Here is a 20,599-nt window from a genome sequence, read left to right as displayed (position 1 = left end):
CTGACCTGGGAACTCCCGTCACGGACATTGCTTCACAACGGGAAGAAAAGAATACACGGTTGCAAGTTATCGTTCATTTACGCGTTCATTCATTTAGCAGCTTGTTACCGTCGAGATGGTCTCAAAACTGCAGCGCCGCCCCAGAAGATAGGGGTCTCTAGATTGGTCATCCTCGCTCGCTCGTCTCCGCTCGTCTCCGAAGTCCCCAGGGCAAAGCCCGATGTGCCAGTACCACCAGAGGTCCATGGCTTGCTTCAGTGTCATGATTCTCGAGCCGCCCTGCTCCATTGTAGCCGTAGAGTATGCGGCACAGCTTACCCCTAAAGGGGGCTCTAGGACGCCGAGTGCCTAGGGCAAATAGCGGGCGTGCGTCGCCCGCTCTCCTCTGGAGGTGCCTCGATTACAGCACACAGTCCACGTATTGTACTGCTGTCTTTCTAAGAGAGTTTGCTCTGTTATCCATTGCTCGTCTGTCCGGCCCCTGCCTCGCGGACAAGTTCCGGCGATTCTGACCCCTGGCTGTCCTTTGCGGTTTCGTCTGCTTGATCATCTCCTTCTCCTATTTCGTCGCTGTTGTCGTCCCCGATATCGTCGCTGTCACCCTCGTCCTCGCCCGCCCCCTCTTCGTCGAGCAGGACATAGCCAGGACAACGCTCAACCAGGCCGCGGTAGTATGCGACCAACACTTCGGGATTCGGAACTATCTTCCAGTCAACCCGGTATAGGAACTCTAGTTCCAAGAGTTTGAGCTCGGCCAGCCTCACGCCGCCTACCCTCGCGTACGTCGAGTTGTTCCAGAACGAATCCGATAGCCCCTTCGCAGCCACGGTGGCAGAGGTTATGAGGAAACGATGGACGGTGAGTGTGTTAATCGTAAAGTCGGGGTAGGACACACAGAGACGGTCTATATAGTAGACCATTGAAAGAAGAAGCGGAGGGGTCAGAGTGGCGTGTTTCGCCAGTCGATGCAGATAATCCAAGACAGATATCCCCGGCGCAGTTCTAAGGATGCGTCAGTCTTGGTTACACGGATAGTAGGTGCAGCACACGACTTTATCGTACCGAGAATGGAACCTGGTCAAATGACCAGACTTCAGTGCCAAGGCATCGTTTGTTTCGATTAGCTCCCCTAGCATGTTGGCGATCAAGACCACTATGTCCTCGACGGGACAGAGCTCGTATTTCTCAGGTAGCACCTTGGGAGGTGCTGTGTCGGGCTTGACACGCTTAGCGAGTACCGAGGGGGTTATAGAGGCGGTTGCCGAGACCGCGCTACCGCCGCCGGGGCCCTGGGAATTCCTCCTCTTGATAGGGGACGCTGTGTTTGACGGCTCGGGTTGGTACGACTGTTTCGAGGACGATGGCATCGCATCCGCTTGCTGCGAGCGCAAGGGCTCTTCGTCAGGCTGGGTCACGGGCATCGTCCCTAGAGTCTGAGGTGGCGCAAGTTGCGACTCGGGCGGTAGCGGAGAGGCTAGGTTTGCGCCCGCGGGGCTGTCGGGTTCCATGGGCGAGTATTGTGTGGCGGCGTCTACTCCGACATATCTTTTCGGCCGTGGGTAGGCTGGCGATGATGGCATAGCACCACCCGACGCTGAGGACGAGGACTGGCGCCGAGGCAAAAGGACCGAGATCCGGGATGGAGACTGGTGGTGACTGGCAGCAGAAGCATAGTGGAATGAGTGATGGGAGCCCCTGGGAGACGAATTGGCTGGGCTTGGCGGGACAGGTGACCGAGTCAACATTATCCTGGCCTCATCTTCCCGTCGGTTCACCAAATCCAAACGGCAGAGGTGCTGTGCCTGCCACAACGTCAGGCGGTGTTGCCCAGCGTCAGTCTCGATGATCGGCCGACTGTTTTTGGGTGTTGCTGAGCCGCCCTCCCAAGATGATCATCGGTTTCTCTTCCCTGGTAGGGCGCTTTGCAAATAAGCTCGAAGGGGTCAGACAGCGACGACGAAGAAGCAATGATTGTGGCTGGAAGCTGGAGCGAAAACTAACCCCGTGGGATTCGTCGATCATCAAAAAGATTCAGCGAAGTCTCGTTAACGCACTATTATCTTTACTATAATATTATGTTGTGGCGACCCACTTTTATGTATGTATTTATACGCAGTTTATTAAGGATGAAAGAGTTGCTGGATTAGCGGAAATAGGGGACTGGATGTATATGGCTTGGTTTAACCGGACGAGGTTCATGTGCAATACATTAACTAGAAATAAAATGCAACTGTTCACGGTCCTTCGCATGCTCAACGTAACAGTCTGGTATTCTCCTATATCTCGAGTTCCGTCATCGTAGTGGTGGACGTAAGTCAGCTAACAAGGTAAGAAACCTCCGCGGAGAAGCTGATATATCGCTGTACAAGGCCTACGGACCCTTTGTTCCTCCAGGGACCCAATCATTTCACCTCAGCTGATCAATATTCCAGACTAGTTAGTTATTCTTTTAAATTCATAATTTTTTGAAATTTAAGGAACGTAAGTCGTAAGTGCGTATGTACTGTACATACATACTTTGGTATCATGCAAACCGGTACCTCGCCGCCCTCTTCTTAACGTAGATCCCGAAACAGGAAACCAAAAGTCCTCCTCCCAAAGACATAACAAAAACATGACGAGTCCGTGGACCCTTCTCGAAATGGTAAAACCATTTCGAAAACCCCATCCTTAGACCCTCGCCGTGGCGTCCCTCTGCTGCTCCTGCGCAAAAGTCTTCTCGTGATACGCGATCGCCTCGGAGTGGGGGACGGGGGGCTTCGCGACGTCCTGCCGGAAGATGTATCGGCGGAAGAAGTAGACGAACTGCGCCGCGCCGAACTTGATCTGGCTGCTGATGGAGACGTCGAAGACGCTGTCCAGCTCCTCGAGCGTCTTCTCCTTTGTCTCGGGCACGAAGAACAGCACGGCGAAGAAGCCGACGATGTTCCAGGCCGCGTAGAAGCCGAAGGCCCCCTGTGGCTTGAACGCCCCCAGGAGCGATGGCCAGGTTACGGACAGGACGAAGTTGAAGAACCACGTCGTCGCCGTCGCGAGAGACATGCCGATCGGCCGGATATATAGGGGGTATGCCTCCGCCGAGTAGGTAAACGGTACGGGGCCTTCGCCGGGAGAGTATACCACGCCAAACAGGTAGATTCCCAGGGCAATACAGGCAATGTGCGCCGTAGCTTGTTGGGGAATCCAGAAACTAAAGCCGGTGAAGAAGAGGAACAGTGACATTAGGGGGAATGTTGTCAACAGGAGATTTCGCCGCCCGAAGGTGTCGATGGTGTAGAATGCAGGGAGAGCAAAGAGCCAGTTGACAACGCCGAATCCCAGAGAGGCGGCCAGCGCGCTGACCGGGGAGAAGCCAGCATCCAGGAAGATCTCAGACGAGTAGTAGGCAATGACCTGTATTACTCATGTCAGCGACGAGCACTTATCATCACATCCAGGAAGACACTCGTTCTTACATTGACTCCGCACATTTGCTGCATGAACATGACGATCTCGCTCGCAATCATGGCATTCCTGTTCCGTCGGATGGTCAAGAATTCCTTGATTCGGCTCTGTTTGCCGATAGACATGGCCTCTTGCTCGACCTTGAGGAGGGTGCTCATATAGAACAGGTCGCGTGCTGCCTGAACCTTCTCGTGGCGGAGCTGGCAGACAGCGTCGAACGCCTTTTGGGGCTTGTTCTTTGAGAGATACCAACGAGGCGACTCGGGGCACATGTGGATCATGCAGCACACAATGACGGCAGGGATCATGGCAGAGCCCATCATCAGGCGCCAGTTGAGGCCAAGCTGGATGCCACTGTCGGGGACAAAATAGAAGGCCAGGTCGGCAGCGTAACCGATCATGATACCGAAAGCCGTCCACATTTGCCATTGCTGTGACGGACGAGGTCAGCCGGAACCGTCCAGAATCCGTGCGCACCCTGACCACCGGAAGGGAAAACTCACCATGACCAAGGCACCACGCAGCTTAGGAGGGGCACACTCTGCCGCAAAGATCGGAGTCGTCGCCGACTTGGGTCCGATTCCGAATCCGAGGAAGAAGCGCGCGATGAACATGTGGTACCAGGTATTCGTGAACGCCTGCCAGAAACATGCCAGGGCCGAGATCAAGCAAGCGATGAAGATGGTCCCGCGGCGGCCAAAGGCGCGGTTCATGGGATCGGTGAGCCAACACCCGACGACGGCACAGCAGAGATACGGGGCCGAGTTGCACAGTCCGAGGAGCCACGAGTCTCGGGAGCTGTTTGGATCGCCGATACCGAATTGGACCTTGTAGAAGGACTGTGCGCCGTTGACGACGGTCTCGTCCATACCCTGGACGGCAGCGCAGAGCGAACAGACTGTTGACCCCGCGTCAGTCTCTCTCCTATCTCTCCGTGTGAGAAATTTGGGGGTCTTGTGTGGACTTACTGACGATGACCCAGTAGAGCATTGAAGGGTTCGACCACTTGTGTGTCTCCTCGCGATCCAGGACTTCCCGCTCGCGCTCGGTGAGCTCGGCGATAGTGTCATATCTGTTCTCATTGCCGGCGATCATGGCACCCAGGCGGAAAGCGCGAATATCCTCGTCACTCGTCATGCCAGAGTCTCGTGCATACTCCTCGCCCATGACACCCAGTCGCTCCTGGCTGATGCCGGCGAGAGGGTGTGCCAGCTTGTGCGAGGCTTCGAGCCGCTGCCTGGTGGCCTCATCGAACTTGTCAAGACTAGGGGCGGTTCGTGGAGAATCGTCATGATGCTCAACTTTGGTCTCAGACTCCAAGGAGGCCGACCTCTCTCGGGTCTTCTCCGCATCGGTGGGGGGTTTCGGTGGATCCGACGCCATTGTGCCTTACCTAGGTCTCCTCAAGCGTTGAAGCATCCAATACTTTGACTACTAAACCTAGTTCACTCGCTGGTGTTGGGCGGAGATGGAAAGTATAAGTGAGGTCAGAGGTCGGAGACGTCAGAACTCAGGGGGATGGAGATGTATATATCTATACTATAGGTTCGTTCACCTGGGGCCAACCTAGCTACAGAGGGGCAGAAAACCTTGCTGGGCATTTGATGTTGATGGAAAGTCTGGGGATCGGCATCTTTGTGGAGATGCCTTCAACTCCCTCATGACCCCCGGATTATGGGGTAGTTCGCGAGGCCCGCCTTGTTCCATTGCTCACGATAGGCTGCGGGTTGTACAGGCCGGAGGCAACGAAGCAGGGGGCTGAAGCCAAAAGGATCAAGATCGACGTCATATTACAGGACATGCCGCCAACTCGACGGGGGGGGCCCTGTCAGAAACGCCGGCGGGCTCACAGAGTTAAATCCTGCAGTGCCGATCAGAGTTGTTGGAATGCAGGGTTGGGACTCTATCATGACGTTGATCCTTTCTATGGACTTTCGTCGGTGACAGGTAGATCCTGACTCAAGACAGGTTGGACTGCCGATCAGTGGGCGCGCCAAGGAATCCACTGCCGTCCCCGTATGCGGCGCCCCCAACCGGCGACCGGCACTCGGGGTACGATGCCGGGATGTCGAATGACATCATAATCTGCAGCACTGGAGCCACGCCGCATTCGAGAATTTCTGGCCACCACGGGGCATAATCTTTTAGTATTCCGTATTTGTAGAGATGCGATGCCGAAGTGAGAACCTTCTTCAGATCAGAGCAGAACAGACCACGAGAACGTGCAGATTATAATTATTCGCTGCCCTTGCTAGGTAGCCAAGCCCTCCCATTGTAGACCCAAAGCTTAACAAGACCACCGACATAAATTAAAGTTTGGAATACAAAACGCCTTAAATGCTAAACCATGGTGTGGAGGCTTCGCTGTCGTTCTTCAGCTTGACATGCCTCTTACATGGGGTCCTGCATTTCTACCTGCCTCTGGCATGATGCCGGGTCTGCTTCCAGCTGCGGCTTTGAACGCGGACATGGTAGGTATTATTCAACGGGGTTTGCAAGTCCTAGAGTCGGGGGCTTGGCCATGGAGTGGTTGAGCTTGATTAATCCTGCATTTTGGAATATGGCTAGAGTTTCTTTGCCCAGGCCTGCCTCTGCGTGGCTGGCCGCGACGAAATCTGCCCTAGAGCTCCAGAACGTAGAGGTGGGTGGCCAGCGAGGCAGCTCGAGGCCGGGTATGAAAAATAAGTGGAAAAAAAGACAGAAACGGCGCTCACAAAGAGGGAAGGAGAGAAAGGGACTGGGGGGGGGGGGGGTTGGCAAATAGAAGTCCATTCGTTTTCTAGCTTGTCTGTGTCTGTACTATGTCCCTGCGTACGACTTTTTTTCCTTGCGATTTTTTACTTCAGCAACATGTCGCCCCTGATCCTCAACTCAAGCCGCAAGCTAAATTAGAAGATTTCACCAGCCCAGTGCAACCCCAGAGGTGTCAGTCCTCTAAACGGGCCTAGCTGGGTGGAGTGGACAGACCCGACCCTTCTATCAGCATTCGTCGGGACTCTCACCGTCGTCGCTATACTCCATGGCCTCCCGCTGGGGGGATGGCAGAGACTCACGTCGGTATTCTTCGTGTCTCAGATAGTCTGGAGGCTCGATTTTGGTCTTTCGCATCTTCTATGAGACAGTGAGCATCGACCCAGCACTGTCCTTGGAATTGGGGTGAGGCTTACCGGCTTTGCCCAGCCACTGTTGCCAACCGCGGCCCTCCCGGTGGCAGCTGTAGGGCGTCTCTGTGACACCAGGGTCGGCACCTTGGTCATTCGACGTACCTCGCCGCCCGGACTATAGGCGTTGAACTGCCTGGCGGCTTGCTGATGAGTGTACATCATCACAGTTGTAGGGTCGGCGCTCGATCCGAGGGATCCAAGCGGACCATCACCCGACTTAGGAATATTCCAGTGCGGAGCCATTGGGCCACGTCCTGGTCCAGCTGAGGCCGAGGGGAACACATCGCCACCTTGATGTTGGGTGGATCCACCCAGCTTGGATTGCTGTTCACCCCCCAAATGGAGACGGCCCATCTCATCAGTAGCCAAGCTATAGTCCTGGCCGTTGTCAAGGTTGGCAGCCGGACCGTCAAAGTCTTCGGCATCGTGGTCGTCCTGTTCGAAGAACTTCGAGTTCATTGTTCTGGGGCCATCAGACTCAGATGGGTCGAGCGCAGACTATCAACGTGTCGGTCAGTTAGGAATTCTCCTATAGCATGCGCAAACAATGGAATGGGGGCAGTTCAGATGAACAAACTCTTCAAGGAAGAAAACCCACGACCCCATGCCCCCTTCCCCGGTGTAGTAGTACTTACCTTTCCATCTTGGCCATCATAGTCGAATAGCATATCGTCGTCCAGGCCATGGGGCACAACGGGATGCTTCTCATCCTCCTCGGGAGATCGCTTCGCCAGAGGTGCGACGTAAGGCGTACAGCCAGGCACGTTGGCCTCGGACCACGAGATGCAGGCCGTACACCACTATTGCAAATCAATTGTTGGTACTATGTCAGGAATATCAGGAACACATCAAGGTAGCACCTACATTCCGCCCGGTGGTACGTGAGTTCTTGCTGAAATGGAGCAGAGGCTTCCAGGCATTGCAGGGCCCTTGGCACCGCAGTTCTTGGGTACCGGGTTCTCCCTTGTGAACTCGGCAGATGATCCCGGACTTGGCAGGAGTGACATTCTTCCGAGTTCGAACACTGGTCATGTAGATTTGCAGTTGTTTCTTCGAGTACTGAGAGGGATCCTTCCACTCTCCGCCCAGATCGCACCGGATTCTAGGAGTTATTAGGGCATTTGTGTAGGATGTAGGGGTCGATGATACATACTTTGCCGGAAGGTTAGAGCCCCCGGGACTAAACAACTTATCAGTACCGCACTGCTAGACAGCAATATCTTTGGGGGGCATTTATTCCGAGCAGACTCACCCCATTGTTGGTCCGTCCCCAAGGCCGGGTGGCATTTCCGAGCGGCTAGCCTGTTGGATTAGAGTTGCGTAAACTCAAGCTGCGACTGAGTTAGAGTGTGACCGGGAAGCAAGATTCGAAAGTGACCCTAGGAGACGCACCAGGACTGCCTGGGGATATTTCTGACTGGGTCATCAAATGAGGGTCTCACTTGTTGAGATGTGGCGAAGGAAGAAGAGGCGAGGGAGAAGATGGGGGAAAGTTGGGAGAAGTTGATTTTGGAGGCTGAAGGTGACGGAAGAAAGCTAGGTAGGTTAGTACCTACCTACATGCTCCAGAGAGAACCTATGGAGCTTAAATAGGTACCTAGGTTGGGAGGTACCTTAGGTAGATAGGTACCTCGAATCAAGAGTCCACTGTGTTTGTCGAGAGACTCTATAGAGATTCTTGAGAGGTGTTTGCTGCCGAGTTTGTCTAGGGTTCGTTCGTACCTTCCTTGGTTGGATTTGTGCTCGATTGAGGGAAAATAAGCCGACCATGTTCCAGGTACCTACCTACCTAAGATACTAGCATTACAATGGTGAATATGGGTAGGTGGTACCTAGGTAAATAGGTTAGGTAGGGACTAAGGCAAGTGTCCGAGTAGGTAGGGATGGAAGGATAAGGTAGTCACCTACCTACCTACGTATTGGACGGATCTGGCAAGAGAGAAGAGGTGGGCAACCGATTGATGCTATGGAGTGGCAGCAACCGAATCGCTGCGCAGTGAAGATGCAAAGGACACCGGCAAGATGCTGTCTAGGAAGACAAAAGAAGGCATTATCCTCTCTGGTTTCATCCGCTCGCTGCCTGGCAACTGGGGACGTTGTTGACAAAGGACAGAAGCCCCCATCACCACAATGGCAACCATGCAGTGGATGGCACGTAGCCAAGAGGTCCAAGGGATATGGTGCAGATCACTCATCAAGGGAAGTGGCGAGAATTCGCTCTACCACCTTGACTCTAATCAAGCCCCAAGGGCAACCTATCCAGAGGCTTGCATGGTATCAACAGGTATGTCCTCACTTGAGAAAAATACCAGACCTGAGGGTGATAGGCAGACCACTGATTGCCAACGATCCGGAGCTGCCAGGCCCCAATGAGGTAGAATTGTCCGTCCGGAGAAGGACGAGTTTGCAGAGCCGGGCGCGGTGACACGGTATCGAAAGTCTCCCAGGGGAGCCAGTCCTCGAAAACATGGAGTCAACAGGATGGCATCAACAGGGCCAGTGGGAACACTATCGAGGACTACTATAGAAGCCCGAGTTGCCCCAACGCGGGCAATGACAACCACTCAACTGCTCGAACGGTCATCTGGAAAACCGGGGAAGACGAGGCCAAAATTCGTATATGGGTTGTGGTTCCATGGGCAGGTGGCATGATGTGCACATGGATTAGGTAGGGGAGAAAGAGGGCAACCCAGGGAATAAATAAACATGGATATAACCTCCCATGTCATGTTACACTGTAGAGGCAGTGAGGTGAGTTAAAAACAAGGCCTCCTATCCGCCGGTGAGCTCTATCTTTGAAACGCCTGCTGTGCACCGATACCGAATCGATCCTTGATGTCAGACTGGCGAAAGACAGGGTTAGGGTTGGGTGCGGTCCTGCATATCTTTTGCAAAACAAGTCAGTGTTTGATGTATCCGTAGCTACGAAACGAAACGGATCACACTGGATGGAGCGCATGAGCCTCACCCCACTCCGCATAAACCCATTGATGATAGTGGAGATGTTTGGCCTGGCTTGGTTGTTCATGCATGCCAATGGAAGAAGTCTGCTAGTCTACATAATATCATTGCTTGTTTACTTGGAGCTGGAGCCGCCGCAGGTACGCGGCACAAAGGGACCGAATCCGGCCCAGAGGAGTGAATGATTGCATCGACCTGGTGGTACCTGCCCTTCATATTCATCTAGTGATCCTCTCGAAGCTCCAGCTAGCAGGTACTGGGTAGCGCTACATGGGGGCCGATGCCCACGAGTCTTATTTCAACCTACCTACGCATGCAGGTACCCTGATCACTCTGTAGGTATGTAGCTAACTTCGATGCCGCGGTATGGCCATTCGACAGACGGGTGATGAGGTTTTGGTGGTTTGACTGGTCCCTACGGATGCGGGGTACAGATAAAGCTCCAGCTATTATCATCCATACGCATATGTAGGTATTCATATCCCACCATTTCTCTGTATACCAAGTAACCTTTTCCTGGCTGACAACTGAACGTGGAAGTTCCAGAAAGCTGGTAGCCTAATAGGTTACAGGTACCGAAGGTCAGAGTGTGTCGAATAAAGCGATACTTGGGTCACTAGCAAAAGAATTGGCATGATTAGCAACATTCTGTTAAGATCCCAAGGCAAGCCCCACAGGGGTGTCCCAGTTCTCCGCACGGGCCACCCCGCACAAGCTTGCCAACTGTTGACGGGAGCGAAAGGGGAAACTGTTCCTGCACATCGACCTGCAGGTGGTCACAGTCTGTGGTACCTCATGATTCGCAGTTGGCAAGGGCCTACGATGTAGTGACGACTGGTAACCAACATAACTGGGCACGGCGGTGGACTGCGAGAAGGGATGGAAGCTACAGAATCACTTTACGGAGCTGCCGAGGTTGCTTCGTTGCCTCAGGTATCTGTCCCTGGCTGCCGACGGTACAAAATTTGAGGTTTGAGATGCCATACTCCGAACAACACCCCTTTTACCAATGACTGGTCGGTAGAGAGATTGCCCACCCTATCCTGGAGAAAAAAAGCCCATGGTGCTGAAACTCTCCAGTCTCTGCTTGGGGGTGTCTGACTCGAGCAAAGTCTCAGAAAAGGGGCAGAAAAAAAGAGAAGAAAACGAAAAAAGAAACGAGGGAAAAAACTGGGACTCCCGGGGTTATAATTGGCTTAAACGTGCCCAGGTACAGGATACCTATTAATCAAAACCATGCCCGGGTAGTATCGATCAAGCTCTGGCCTGACTGACCTGTGGCTGGGTTGTTTGCTGGATTTTTTTTTTTTTCAAAAAAATAAAAAATTATATCGCTAGATTTGGTGCGTGCCTTCGCAGTATTGCAGGAGGAAGAGGGAAAAGCAAAGGTGATCACCAATGGCGTTCAACATCGGTTCAGCATGGCGCGCAACATGAGTCGTTCCCCCTTTGGGTCCGGCCCATGAGTCCCGATTCATGGGCGGATTCTGCGGGTAGGGAGGTACAGCAGGTACTCCGTACCTTAGATAGAAGCTCGAATGGTGGCTCGAGTTGCAACGGCCCGCTCCACTGGTTGCTTCCACTCTTTCCAGAGTTACCAGCCACCCCGGTCGATTTGGCGCAAATTGCACTCCAGAAAAGAACCCGAATCACTAGCGAGATTGGGGTCTCCTATACCACCACTACCACAGCTCTACCCCCAGCTGTTTTAATTCATGCTAAGAACCCACCCAGCGTTCCGACTGGCAAGGGAATCACCCGTCAGACCCCCAGACCATTGAACGCCAGCCAGGGTCCCGCGCGTTCTCTTTCCCACGCTCCGACGCTCTTTCCCAACACGGCCAGTGGTGAAGCTTTGTCGGCGTTCCCAATTTCCTCCTCTCCTGGACGCAAAACCTCTGAGGTCCGCGACAAGAGCACAACACAGCGAGCAGAGCCGGGCAGCGAACATCTCCAACAGCGTGGGAAAGGCTAAATTCCTATCCCGCATTCGTATGCATTACTTAGTTATACACCACGTGCAGCGAACCCTCCATCTCTAAGATACTTACACATACGCTCTCGTCTTTCCTTTGCTCTCTCTCGCGCACGCGCTCCCTCTTTCACCCTCTCTCAATTCTCCTGGCGCCGCCGGCTGCCTCGTGTGAGTCGTGGGCCTCGACGGAGAACCGCCGCAGTTTAATGCCGCTGCTGATGCCCCTGGAATCCAATCCTTCCTCATTTCACCTCCAATTCGCCCTGGCCCACAGCATTTTGCACCAGGTCCGCCTGTCCTGGCCCTGATCGCTGGAAGGACCCGCATCCCGAGATTCTGGTCATCACCTCCCCCTGTCCGCCCCAATCCCTTTTCGTCGAACCATCATTTCGCGCCCTTTCGATCAGAGCCGGCCATCCACTCCTTATTCCTCTGCATTTCCAATCTGGGTTTCCTTCGTTATCTCTCCTCGGATCAACATTACGCTCGAGAAACTCGGTCCCTCTCTACACGCCGTCATTCTCCAACCCGACCTGTGTCCCGCCATTGTCCGGATCGCTCTGTTTGTCTCGGACTCGTCCACGAATGCTTCCCCAGTAGCCCGCAGCTCTTTCAGAAGAGCTCCCGAGGGTCCAAGTCACTTGAAGGCTGGGCGTGCGTTCTGAACCGACGACCCCGACACGCTGCAGCCTCGAACCCTGAAGGTCGAAGGGCGCTCGACAGTCTTTTCGGTTCGACCCCGACTATCCACATTTGATTGTTTTGTCAAACATCATGACGGCCGCACACGATTCGACCCACCGCGGGTCATCACATGGCCAACATGGCTTGGCGCTGGGAGACAGGTTTGAAGTCTTGAAGGAGATTGGCGATGGAAGCTTCGGGAGTGTGGCGCTTGCTAGGGTCCGGACTGCTGGTGCCAGCGTCGCTCGCCGGGGAACGGTGGTGAGTATCTCGAATCAACCATACGGGCCAAGAGCCACCGAGTCTGACCAAATTTCTTCCAGATCGCCATCAAGACGATGAAGAAGACGTTCGACTCGTTCACTCCCTGCCTCGAGCTGAGAGAAGTGGTCTTCCTACGAACACTGCCGGCTCACAGCCACCTGGTCCCCGCCTTGGACATCTTCTTGGACCCATTCAGCAAGAAGCTTCACATCTGCATGGAGTACATGGAAGGGAATCTCTACCAGCTGATGAAGGCCAGGGACCACAAATGTCTCGACAACGCGAGCGTGAAAAGTATATTGTTCCAGATCATGCAGGGACTAGAGCACATCCACAATCACAACTTCTTCCACCGAGATATCAAGCCAGAGAACATCCTTGTGACGACATCATCCCACCAGGACTCAGCGAATTCGTTCCGGCGGTATTCTGCCCTGGTAACGCCTCCTTCGACGCCTCCTTCGTATACCGTCAAGATTGCCGACTTTGGCCTCGCACGAGAGACGCATTCCAAACTTCCATACACGACCTATGTGTCTACACGCTGGTACCGCGCCCCGGAGGTGCTCTTGAGAGCTGGAGAATACTCGGCACCAGTTGATATTTGGGCTGTCGGCGCCATGGCCGTCGAGGTTGCCACTCTGAAGCCGCTCTTCCCTGGAGGAAACGAGGTCGACCAGGTGTGGAGGGTTTGTGAAATCATGGGCAGTCCCGGGAATTGGTACAACAAGTCGGGAGTCCGTGTCGGCGGCGGAGATTGGAGGGAGGGAACCAGGCTGGCTGGGAAGCTGGGATTCTCGTTCCCCAAGATGGCGCCTCACTCGATGGATACCATCCTCCAAACACCCCAATGGCCACCGTCTCTGAGTCACTTTGTGACCTGGTGCTTGATGTGGGACCCTAAAAACAGGCCGACATCCGCCCAGGCTCTAGCACACGACTACTTCACCGATGCTGTGGATCCCATGCGGCCGAAGTCCTCCGCCTCGAGGATACTCGGACGGAAGCAATCCGACATCAGCCGCGGAAAGGACTCTGTGACCTCGACGCCGACATCGTCTAAGCCGTCTTGGTTCAGGAAGTCGTTGATCGGCCGGTCGGAGAGCGCCGCCGAGGTTGTCCACCCCCAGCAGCAGCTTGTGAAGGAGACCCCGGCACCTCGTCCTGCACCGATTATTGCTGCACCCGAAGCGCCAGCTCCAAAGCCGCGGTCAACCGTGAGCAAACGAACAACATGGACGAATGGTCCGTCAAACGTCGCCCCGATGCCCATCCTGCCCACCATCCGTCCCATTTCCCCTCTCTCGGATGCGGTCACGGCCCAGGCGAACTGCCGCACCCCGTCATACAACGACGCATACGCGAACGGGACGCAGAGGAATCAGCAGGCAGAGGAGAAGACATCAAAGAAGGTTGGGCGCCAATTGTCGGTCACATCGAGCACGAACCACTATGCCGAGATTCACCGCCAACAGGCTGAGCGGGCTCTAAACGGAGGCACAGGCCTTTCCTCGCCTCCCAGCGCGCACAGGGAGAGCTTCTTCTCTCACCTTCGCAAGAGAGCCAGGAGATTCTCCGGTCGGCACCAGGCGCCAATGTCGCCGACGTACGATGACATTGAAGCACAGGCCGGCTGTGGTCCTTGGGGAAGCAACCGGTCCTCCATGGTGATTGACAGCCAGGCTCCAGCCCCAGTGCCTAAGGACTCATACGAGCCTTTGGACAAGGCATTGAGGGATGTCCAGCAGAACCTCGATGCTCCCCCGCCCGCACCGCCAGCTCATCATTTCTCGACGACTTCTAGCCTAAAACGGCACCACTCTCTACCACAGCACCAACCCAGGTCTGTGGACAATCTCATCGTCGCTGCTCGAGGAACAGGACCCATCTCGAGCAGGACTCGGAGAGCTCAAGCAACACAGGGTGTGCACCAGTATGATGCCCCCGATGAGGAGGATGAACTCCTGGACGAAGTTCTTACCTCAACTCGGTGCGCAATCAAACGCCTCGAGAAGGACGGGAAGCCGCTGCGACAGTCGGCGAGCAATGTCGGACTCTCAAACCCTTATCCCACTCCGTCGCCTTCAGCGAGCGGGAACGCCGTCCTCTTTGGCGATGGGCACGAAGCCGTCACTCCGAAGCCTCTTGACTTGAACAAGAAATCGTCCGAACATAAGTGGCCTACTCCACCGTATGATGAAGGTGATTGGGCAGCATCAGCTTCAGCAAGCATTTGGGCGGCTGGCAACCGTTTCTAACGGTTGGCCCTCGCAAGCATCCCACGCAAAAGAGGCTTCTCTTGACTCTATTTTCATTGCTACGGTGTTGGGCGTTAGGACAAGGATAATCTTGGCAAAATCATTCACGCTCGTTTCGACTCTTGATCTGGGTTTGTCGCCATGTTTGACGAACCTGAATCTCGACTCCTTCTATACCTACCACCTTCTCTCCCCCAACAAAATCCTTCCGTCTTGAAATACCCCCTTACGGAATCCCACCTTGTCTACTCGACTAGTGGGCTAATCACTGTTTTCATTCTTCATTTTGTTTACCACTTGAATACCCCCTATAGATTGAACGGTTGGCTTTTACCGGACGCTGCAACAGGCGCTGGCCACTCCGCAGCAAACAGGCTTTCCTTTGTTAGACTTGGACTATATATATGCCATTTTCCATCATCATCATCATCATCATCATCATCATCCCTATTGTCATCATTGCCATTGTCATTGTCATGTTAGGACAGCTAGAATCTGAGCTCCGGTCGGGATCAGCTCCATCATCTTATTCGAGTTCGGCTTCACGGCGGGGAAGAATTTGGGCCCGTTGCAATCAATGTTTGACCTAGCGACGCGGCCTCCAATATTCTGTATAAAAACGGAGGGGCCAAACCGAGGCGCGCAGGTTCCAGTCAACCGCTGTCATAATCTGCCAATTTAACGGGCGAAAGGAAATGCTATATATTCATGTACGTCTCAGGTCTCGATGGGTCGACGAGACTCTGATTATCCAAGACCCTGATTAACCCGCTTCTCTCGACCGCCTCCCAGAGTGAACTTCCCGGTGTTCGGGTAGCTGGGGAATGGGCATCAGTGTTTATTGTTATATCTCATCCTGTTAAGACTCATGTCGGGACTTGACTACAGACGTACTTTTCTCTCTGATCCTATGGTGGAGAACCGCCGGGTCGCGTTTCAACTGTTTAAAACCTATTCCTTGTCAGATACACGGCGTTCCGACTCGCTGTCGATTCCAATTTTCCACTTGCACTTCTGTCGTGGGCCAAAGTCCCTTGACGTCCCGGCTGGCCAGATGGGACGTGCTACGCCTCCGATGATGGGGAAAGGAAGTTGTGCCGTGTTTTCTTCCATGCGGCTTTCCATGGGACAGCAAGAGCACGCCAACGAACGCGGCATTGGTAATGTAACCTCACGCGCAGGGTGAAACTCTTCTGCCTAAATCTCCGCGATGGGAGGGAACCGTGTCTTGCAAGGCCCGCACCGAAAACGCCCTGCCGGATTCTGTAAAGGAAGGGAATTTCGGGTTCCATTTTCTTGGACTACGGACTATAGGGTTTCCTCTACGGTTTCTGTACGGATACCTTGTTTCATCTGTCATTGAAGGGTCTGTCCTGGTTTGTGTGTCGAGAAACAACTAACATCTAGGTATGGTACTGACCCCTTTTTAGAGGATGAGGGGCGGTTATCACGTGCATTCTAGCTGAGTCATCATCTGGACTAAGATCAGCCAGATTTGGGGTTTGGCTAGGCAGCGGGCAGCCCCGGCCCCTGCATGGGGACCTCGCCGGCGCACGTTGGTTGATTTAGCAATACAAGCTGAGAAGCTGTAGAGGGCAGGCAACAGCATTTCGAAAATCGCAGGATTTGACCAGATCGACCAGACTTCCCTTCTTTTGTCCCCGCAACCATGCCTTGATCTGTTAGCCATAGTACGTCAGATAGGTGAAGCGCACACGCTTTCGTCATTCTCTTAAGTTGTGCTTACCCCCCCTTTGCTTGCGTGGGACTGAGCTGGCATTTGAACTTGAGCTGTGCTCTTCTTGGGCTTTCTGTTGGTCGGGCATGAGCTGGGCACCGAAGTGTCCCCCTTTCCCATCGTTTGTCCCCGTCCTCCTTTCCCTGCGCAAGCCAACAAGCCCCATCGGCACAGCTCAATCCGGCTCCTAAAGTTGGTGAGGGGCATCGTCTGATCGGGAATGACTTGTGTGCGGGGCATTGCCGTCTCAAGATTGTCACAATGAGCCTCAATCTGCCTCTCCGGCCGTCTGTCTCGAGCCGAAGGAACCAAGACAGCAGGAATTATTTCACGACCAATTCGCCCCTGTCCTCGACCGAGGCTATCAATGGCCCCGTGCGGGAGCCTGCGCGGGAGCCCGCGCCGATCAGCGACCGTCTCATTGTCGGCGTTGATTTCGGGACCACCTTCTCCGGGTAAGCCCGAACGCTTTCTCTCTCTCTCTCTTGACTTCGGACAACTCTTGACTTCAAGCTAACATCAGATCAGAGTGGCTGCGGTATACACATCAACACCAGATGACGTCGAGATCATCAAGTCGTGGCCCGGTGGGAACGGTATCACGTCGGACAAGGTCCCCACCGAGATATCATATGACCTGGCCCCCAATGCGCCGTCCGGGACCGAGCCTTCTGTGAAATGGGGCTTCCAGTTCAGGCCGGAGGAGTCGAGGCTTCGCTGCATCAAGCTCTTCCTCGACCGGTCCCAGAAGCTCCCGTTCTACGTAAGCCCCCTGGAGACGGCCGCGCAGCTGAAGATGTTCGGCAAGACCGTCGTCGACGCGGTTAGCGACTACCTCACGCAGATATACAAGCACACCATGGACACCCTGACCCGGAGGTACGGCGAGTCCTTCATGGCATCGACGAAAGTCGATTTTGTGCTGACCTGCCCGGCTGTCTGGTCGGACGCGGCAAAAAACACGACCTTGCAAGCCGCCGAGATGGCCGGCATGGGGGCGAAATCGCAGATCCAGATGATCAGTGAACCCGAGGCTGCTGCCGTCTACACCCTCAAGGCCATCCAGCCAAACCACTTGAGCATTGGCGACAACTTTATTGTCTGTGATGGGGGCGGAGGGACAGTAGAGTAGGGTCCCTCAATCTCTTAGTGGCAGGGGATGCGCCGCGTAGGCGGGAGAAACGCTGACCAGTCTTCGCAGCTTGATTGCTTACAAGATAATATCTCTGAAGCCCCTTCGGGTCGAAGAGTCGGCTGTCGGGACCGGTGGCCTCTGTGGGAGTGCGTTCCTCAACTACAGGTTCGAAGAGCACGTCCGAACCCGACTCGGGCCGAGCCGATTTGACGAGATGAAGGTCAAAAAAGGGAAGACGTGGCAGATGGGTCTCCGCTACTTTGAGGAGTTTGTCAAGAGAAACTTCAATGAGGACGAGCACCACGAGATCAACATTCCGTAAGCGCCTCAGCGTTGATAGACTCCCTGCCGATCTCGCTAATCAAAAGAATCCTAGCTTCCCCGGGTTGCCAGACGATGAGGAAGTTGGCCTGGACTCGGGCTTCCTGGTGATGACGGCGGCTCAGGTCAAGGACATATTCGAGCCGGTCGTAAAGGAGGTCTGCGATCTCGTCCAAGGACAGGTGGACGGCCTGCGGGCAAAGGGAGGCATCATTTCGGGCATCATTCTTGTCGGAGGCTTTGGACAGAGTGATTATCTCTATAATCGGCTCAAGACACACTTCGCAAGCGCGGCGCCACCTCCGTACAGCGAAAGACCCACACACTCCAACGCATCGCTCCTACCGGAGAACGACTCGATAGAGGTTATGCAGCCCGTGTATGCCTGGACGGCCGTCGTCCGCGGGGCCGTCCTGAGGGGCCTCGAAGGCAACATGGTCATCTCCCGAAAGGCGCGAATGCATTACGGAACATCATACGCGACTGTATACGACGAGGAGAAGCACTCGGTCAGTGAGCGGTATTGGTCTCCTCTGTGGGAGAGATGGATGGTATCCGACCGCATGCAGTGGCACATAGCCAAGGTAAGTGCAAAACCTCGTCCGGGCGTGGAAACACCAGAAAGATATTGACTGGACTGCAGGGAGAGGCAATCTCACCACTTAGCCCGATCGCGTTCCATTACACACGCAACTTCCGGCCGGGCCAGTCGCTTCTCGTCACCGACGATTTGATCGCGTGTGAAGCCGACGAACCGCCGGCCGCGTACTCGCGCGACCTCGTTCACGTGTGCACCCTCACCACGGACCTCAATGCAGTCCCGAGGAGCCTATTCACGCGCCTCACCACGACGAGGGGCGTCGAGTTTGACAACCTAGACTTCACGCTCGAGATGATTGTCGACAGCGCCGGCTTGGGCTTCGAGCTGAAGGTCGACGGGGTTCGATACGGTCGGGTGGAAGCCGAGTTTCACTGAATGGGCTTCACCCTAGTAGGCAGGTGCCTGAGGCGAGGCATTATGAGGAGCGACGGGGGGAGGGGGCAGGGGGGTTGCGCCAGAGGTTGGGCTAGTGTCAGCGGCCCATCACAACGTAGGCTTAGGTGTGAAACGGTGAGAGGTCTCCCTGGACAGCAAGCGACGAGGCGTTTTCCTGGGGCCAGTCCAAATAATACCATTTTACTAAGTAGGTAGGTACATATGTACGGGTTAATAGGCGTGCTGCAGCAATCCCACGGATATATGCACGTACATATATATAGGTACCTCAGGCATGAGCTGCACGGGCAGACAGGGAATCCCGGATTTTGTGAGACTCAGTGCAGTTAACAAATGATGGACGCTACGTTTGGCTCAGGGGCTCACACCGAAGTGAGGCGGAGCAAATGGGCGAGGCGAATCCAAGGTTCCGTGCCCAAAAAAGGCTCATCTATCCCAGCAAACCAGTCGCCACCGCCTTGGAAATATACATTGGCCATGGGTCTTTCCCTTTGTTAAAATCCCTACAGTCGTCGTCCCACAAAACATTAGGCATATCTCTCGGCATGGAAGGCGTACCCTGGTCCGTTGCACCTGTTTGGCCACCAAGTGTAAGAATGAGATGAGCGGTCAAGAGGGGCAATGAGTCACAGGATGGTGTCCAATACCTACCGAGGCCCTAGAGAAGAAACTACCTATCCCGTTTATGAGCCTGCAAGTTGAAAGTGAAGGGGCTTCCTATATTGGTCTACCTAGGCACTCATTCTGGTTGCAAGTCAAGACGACCCGCCTGCCTTCAAAAAAAATGCCGTCTGGTCATTCTGGCCCTTTGACCGACCATCACATACCCAAAAGTTCATACATTTGGATCTCTCAAGTCACCGACGCCCTTGCCGGGTATCTCAGACTTGCTCCGTGGACAATTTTTACCCCCGTATCGCCTGGTTGTTGCCTGAGCCCAGCTTGAAACGAAAAGAATGGGGGGTCAAAAGAAAAAAGAGACACCAGCACCTGAACAGCACACAAAACTGCAGTTCGAAGACAGAGAACGCAAGCGCAGTTCATTTCCTATATCACATTCTGTCGTCATTTCATCATCTCTTCCCTTCCTATCAACTCCCAAAATGGCTGAGGAAGCTGAAATAGGGAAAAAGGAGGAGGCGACGCGCAAGGCAGACTAGCCCTCCGGTTGTAGGTCAGCCTCACTTTCGCAAATCCCCCGACCGTTCCGGAACGCAAATAAAATCTTCAATAAAATAACATGGGAATCCAGACTGGTTTGCAGCAGATGCCGGCCTGCCAAGTCCCTGCACCAAGCATATGGCAAGATGCCTCAAAATAAACTCGAGCTGTCCGTTCCAGATCCACAGCGCAGCGCAACGTGGGGTCCAGACAACAAGATGAAGAGGAATAAAAAAAGCTACTAGGAGAGTGAATCCAAAAACGGGTTCCGAAACATCTCTGCAGGTCCTGCAGATCCCGGGCCGAGATCGACATGATCGGCCTACGGATCCGCGCCGAGAAAAAGAAGGGAAAGAAAAAGAGAAGGGGGAAGGGGGGGGGGGGGGGGGGCGCAGCAAGCTTTGGCTAGACCCCCCGCGAAAATCCGTATTGGATTCACCAACGGCCAGAAACTCTTCGTCGTTTATTCCGTCAATCCATCCCCAAGTCGTGCCATA

General features: G+C 54.3%; 6 protein-coding genes across 6 annotated transcripts; 2 read left to right on the top strand and 4 right to left on the bottom strand.

Annotated features, from left to right (window-relative positions):
- Window positions 1-93: 93 nt before the first annotated feature.
- Window positions 94-2,079, bottom strand: QBC33DRAFT_608069 (cyclin-domain-containing protein; the record flags this gene model as incomplete). Its single annotated transcript, XM_060432348.1, has 3 exons — window positions 1,063-2,079; window positions 514-1,002; window positions 94-313 (listed from the first exon to the last, which is right to left on the bottom strand). Exons 1-3 carry the CDS (start codon window positions 1,743-1,745, stop codon window positions 94-96), a joined length of 1,392 nt encoding a protein of 463 aa, XP_060288767.1. The 5' UTR covers window positions 1,746-2,079.
- Window positions 2,080-2,670: 591 nt separating this feature from the next.
- On the bottom strand, window positions 2,671-4,827 carry QBC33DRAFT_442358 (putative mfs sugar transporter protein; the record flags this gene model as incomplete). The annotated part of the gene is made up of 4 exons (XM_060424183.1): window positions 2,671-3,393; window positions 3,456-3,875; window positions 3,948-4,342; window positions 4,413-4,827. 4 exons carry the CDS (start codon window positions 4,825-4,827, stop codon window positions 2,671-2,673), a joined length of 1,953 nt encoding a protein of 650 aa, XP_060288766.1.
- Window positions 4,828-6,310: 1,483 nt separating this feature from the next.
- Window positions 6,311-7,865, bottom strand: QBC33DRAFT_510404 (Stc1 domain-containing protein; the record flags this gene model as incomplete). The annotated part of the gene is made up of 8 exons (XM_060425765.1): window positions 6,311-6,327; window positions 6,498-6,555; window positions 6,612-6,671; window positions 6,711-7,106; window positions 7,244-7,408; window positions 7,473-7,710; window positions 7,762-7,788; window positions 7,861-7,865. 8 exons carry the CDS (start codon window positions 7,863-7,865, stop codon window positions 6,311-6,313), a joined length of 966 nt encoding a protein of 321 aa, XP_060288765.1.
- A 644-nt stretch (window positions 7,866-8,509) lies between these two features.
- On the bottom strand, window positions 8,510-8,946 carry QBC33DRAFT_15854 (uncharacterized protein). Its single transcript, XM_060422224.1, has one exon. The coding sequence runs from the start codon at window positions 8,801-8,803 to the stop codon at window positions 8,573-8,575; it is 231 nt and encodes a 76-aa protein (XP_060288764.1). The 5' UTR covers window positions 8,804-8,946; the 3' UTR covers window positions 8,510-8,572.
- A 2,985-nt stretch (window positions 8,947-11,931) lies between these two features.
- QBC33DRAFT_14927 (kinase-like domain-containing protein) lies at window positions 11,932-14,952 on the top strand. Its single transcript, XM_060422151.1, has 2 exons — window positions 11,932-12,489; window positions 12,552-14,952. The coding sequence occupies exons 1-2, from the start codon at window positions 12,319-12,321 to the stop codon at window positions 14,748-14,750; spliced, it is 2,370 nt and encodes a 789-aa protein (XP_060288763.1). The 5' UTR covers window positions 11,932-12,318; the 3' UTR covers window positions 14,751-14,952.
- A 1,643-nt stretch (window positions 14,953-16,595) lies between these two features.
- QBC33DRAFT_14981 (actin-like ATPase domain-containing protein) lies at window positions 16,596-19,273 on the top strand. Its single transcript, XM_060422158.1, has 5 exons — window positions 16,596-16,943; window positions 17,017-17,616; window positions 17,690-17,941; window positions 18,000-18,528; window positions 18,588-19,273. The coding sequence occupies exons 1-5, from the start codon at window positions 16,750-16,752 to the stop codon at window positions 18,918-18,920; spliced, it is 1,908 nt and encodes a 635-aa protein (XP_060288762.1). The 5' UTR covers window positions 16,596-16,749; the 3' UTR covers window positions 18,921-19,273.
- The last annotated feature ends 1,326 nt before the right edge of the window (window positions 19,274-20,599 follow it).

Source organism: Phialemonium atrogriseum, assembly GCF_030411735.1.
Source record: "Phialemonium atrogriseum strain 8032-3 unplaced genomic scaffold QBC33scaffold_1, whole genome shotgun sequence".
NCBI lineage: Eukaryota > Fungi > Ascomycota > Sordariomycetes > Cephalothecales > Cephalothecaceae > Phialemonium > Phialemonium atrogriseum.
This window is presented reverse-complemented; position numbering and strand designations above follow the sequence as displayed.

Bases quoted from the DNA above. Each gene is read 5' to 3' on its own strand.
- QBC33DRAFT_15854 (XM_060422224.1), bottom strand. From the start codon at position 8,803: ATGAGTGATCTGCACCATATCCCTTGGACCTCTTGGCTACGTGCCATC.
- QBC33DRAFT_14927 (XM_060422151.1), top strand. From the start codon at position 12,319: ATGACGGCCGCACACGATTCGACCCACCGCGGGTCATCACATGGCCAA. The intron at 12,490-12,551 runs GTGAGTATCTCG...AATTTCTTCCAG, and splicing joins TCGCTCGCCGGGGAACGGTG to ATCGCCATCAAGACGATGAA.
- QBC33DRAFT_14981 (XM_060422158.1), top strand. From the start codon at position 16,750: ATGAGCCTCAATCTGCCTCTCCGGCCGTCTGTCTCGAGCCGAAGGAAC. The intron at 16,944-17,016 runs GTAAGCCCGAAC...ACATCAGATCAG, and splicing joins TTCGGGACCACCTTCTCCGG to AGTGGCTGCGGTATACACAT. The intron at 18,529-18,587 runs GTAAGTGCAAAA...ACTGGACTGCAG, and splicing joins TGCAGTGGCACATAGCCAAG to GGAGAGGCAATCTCACCACT.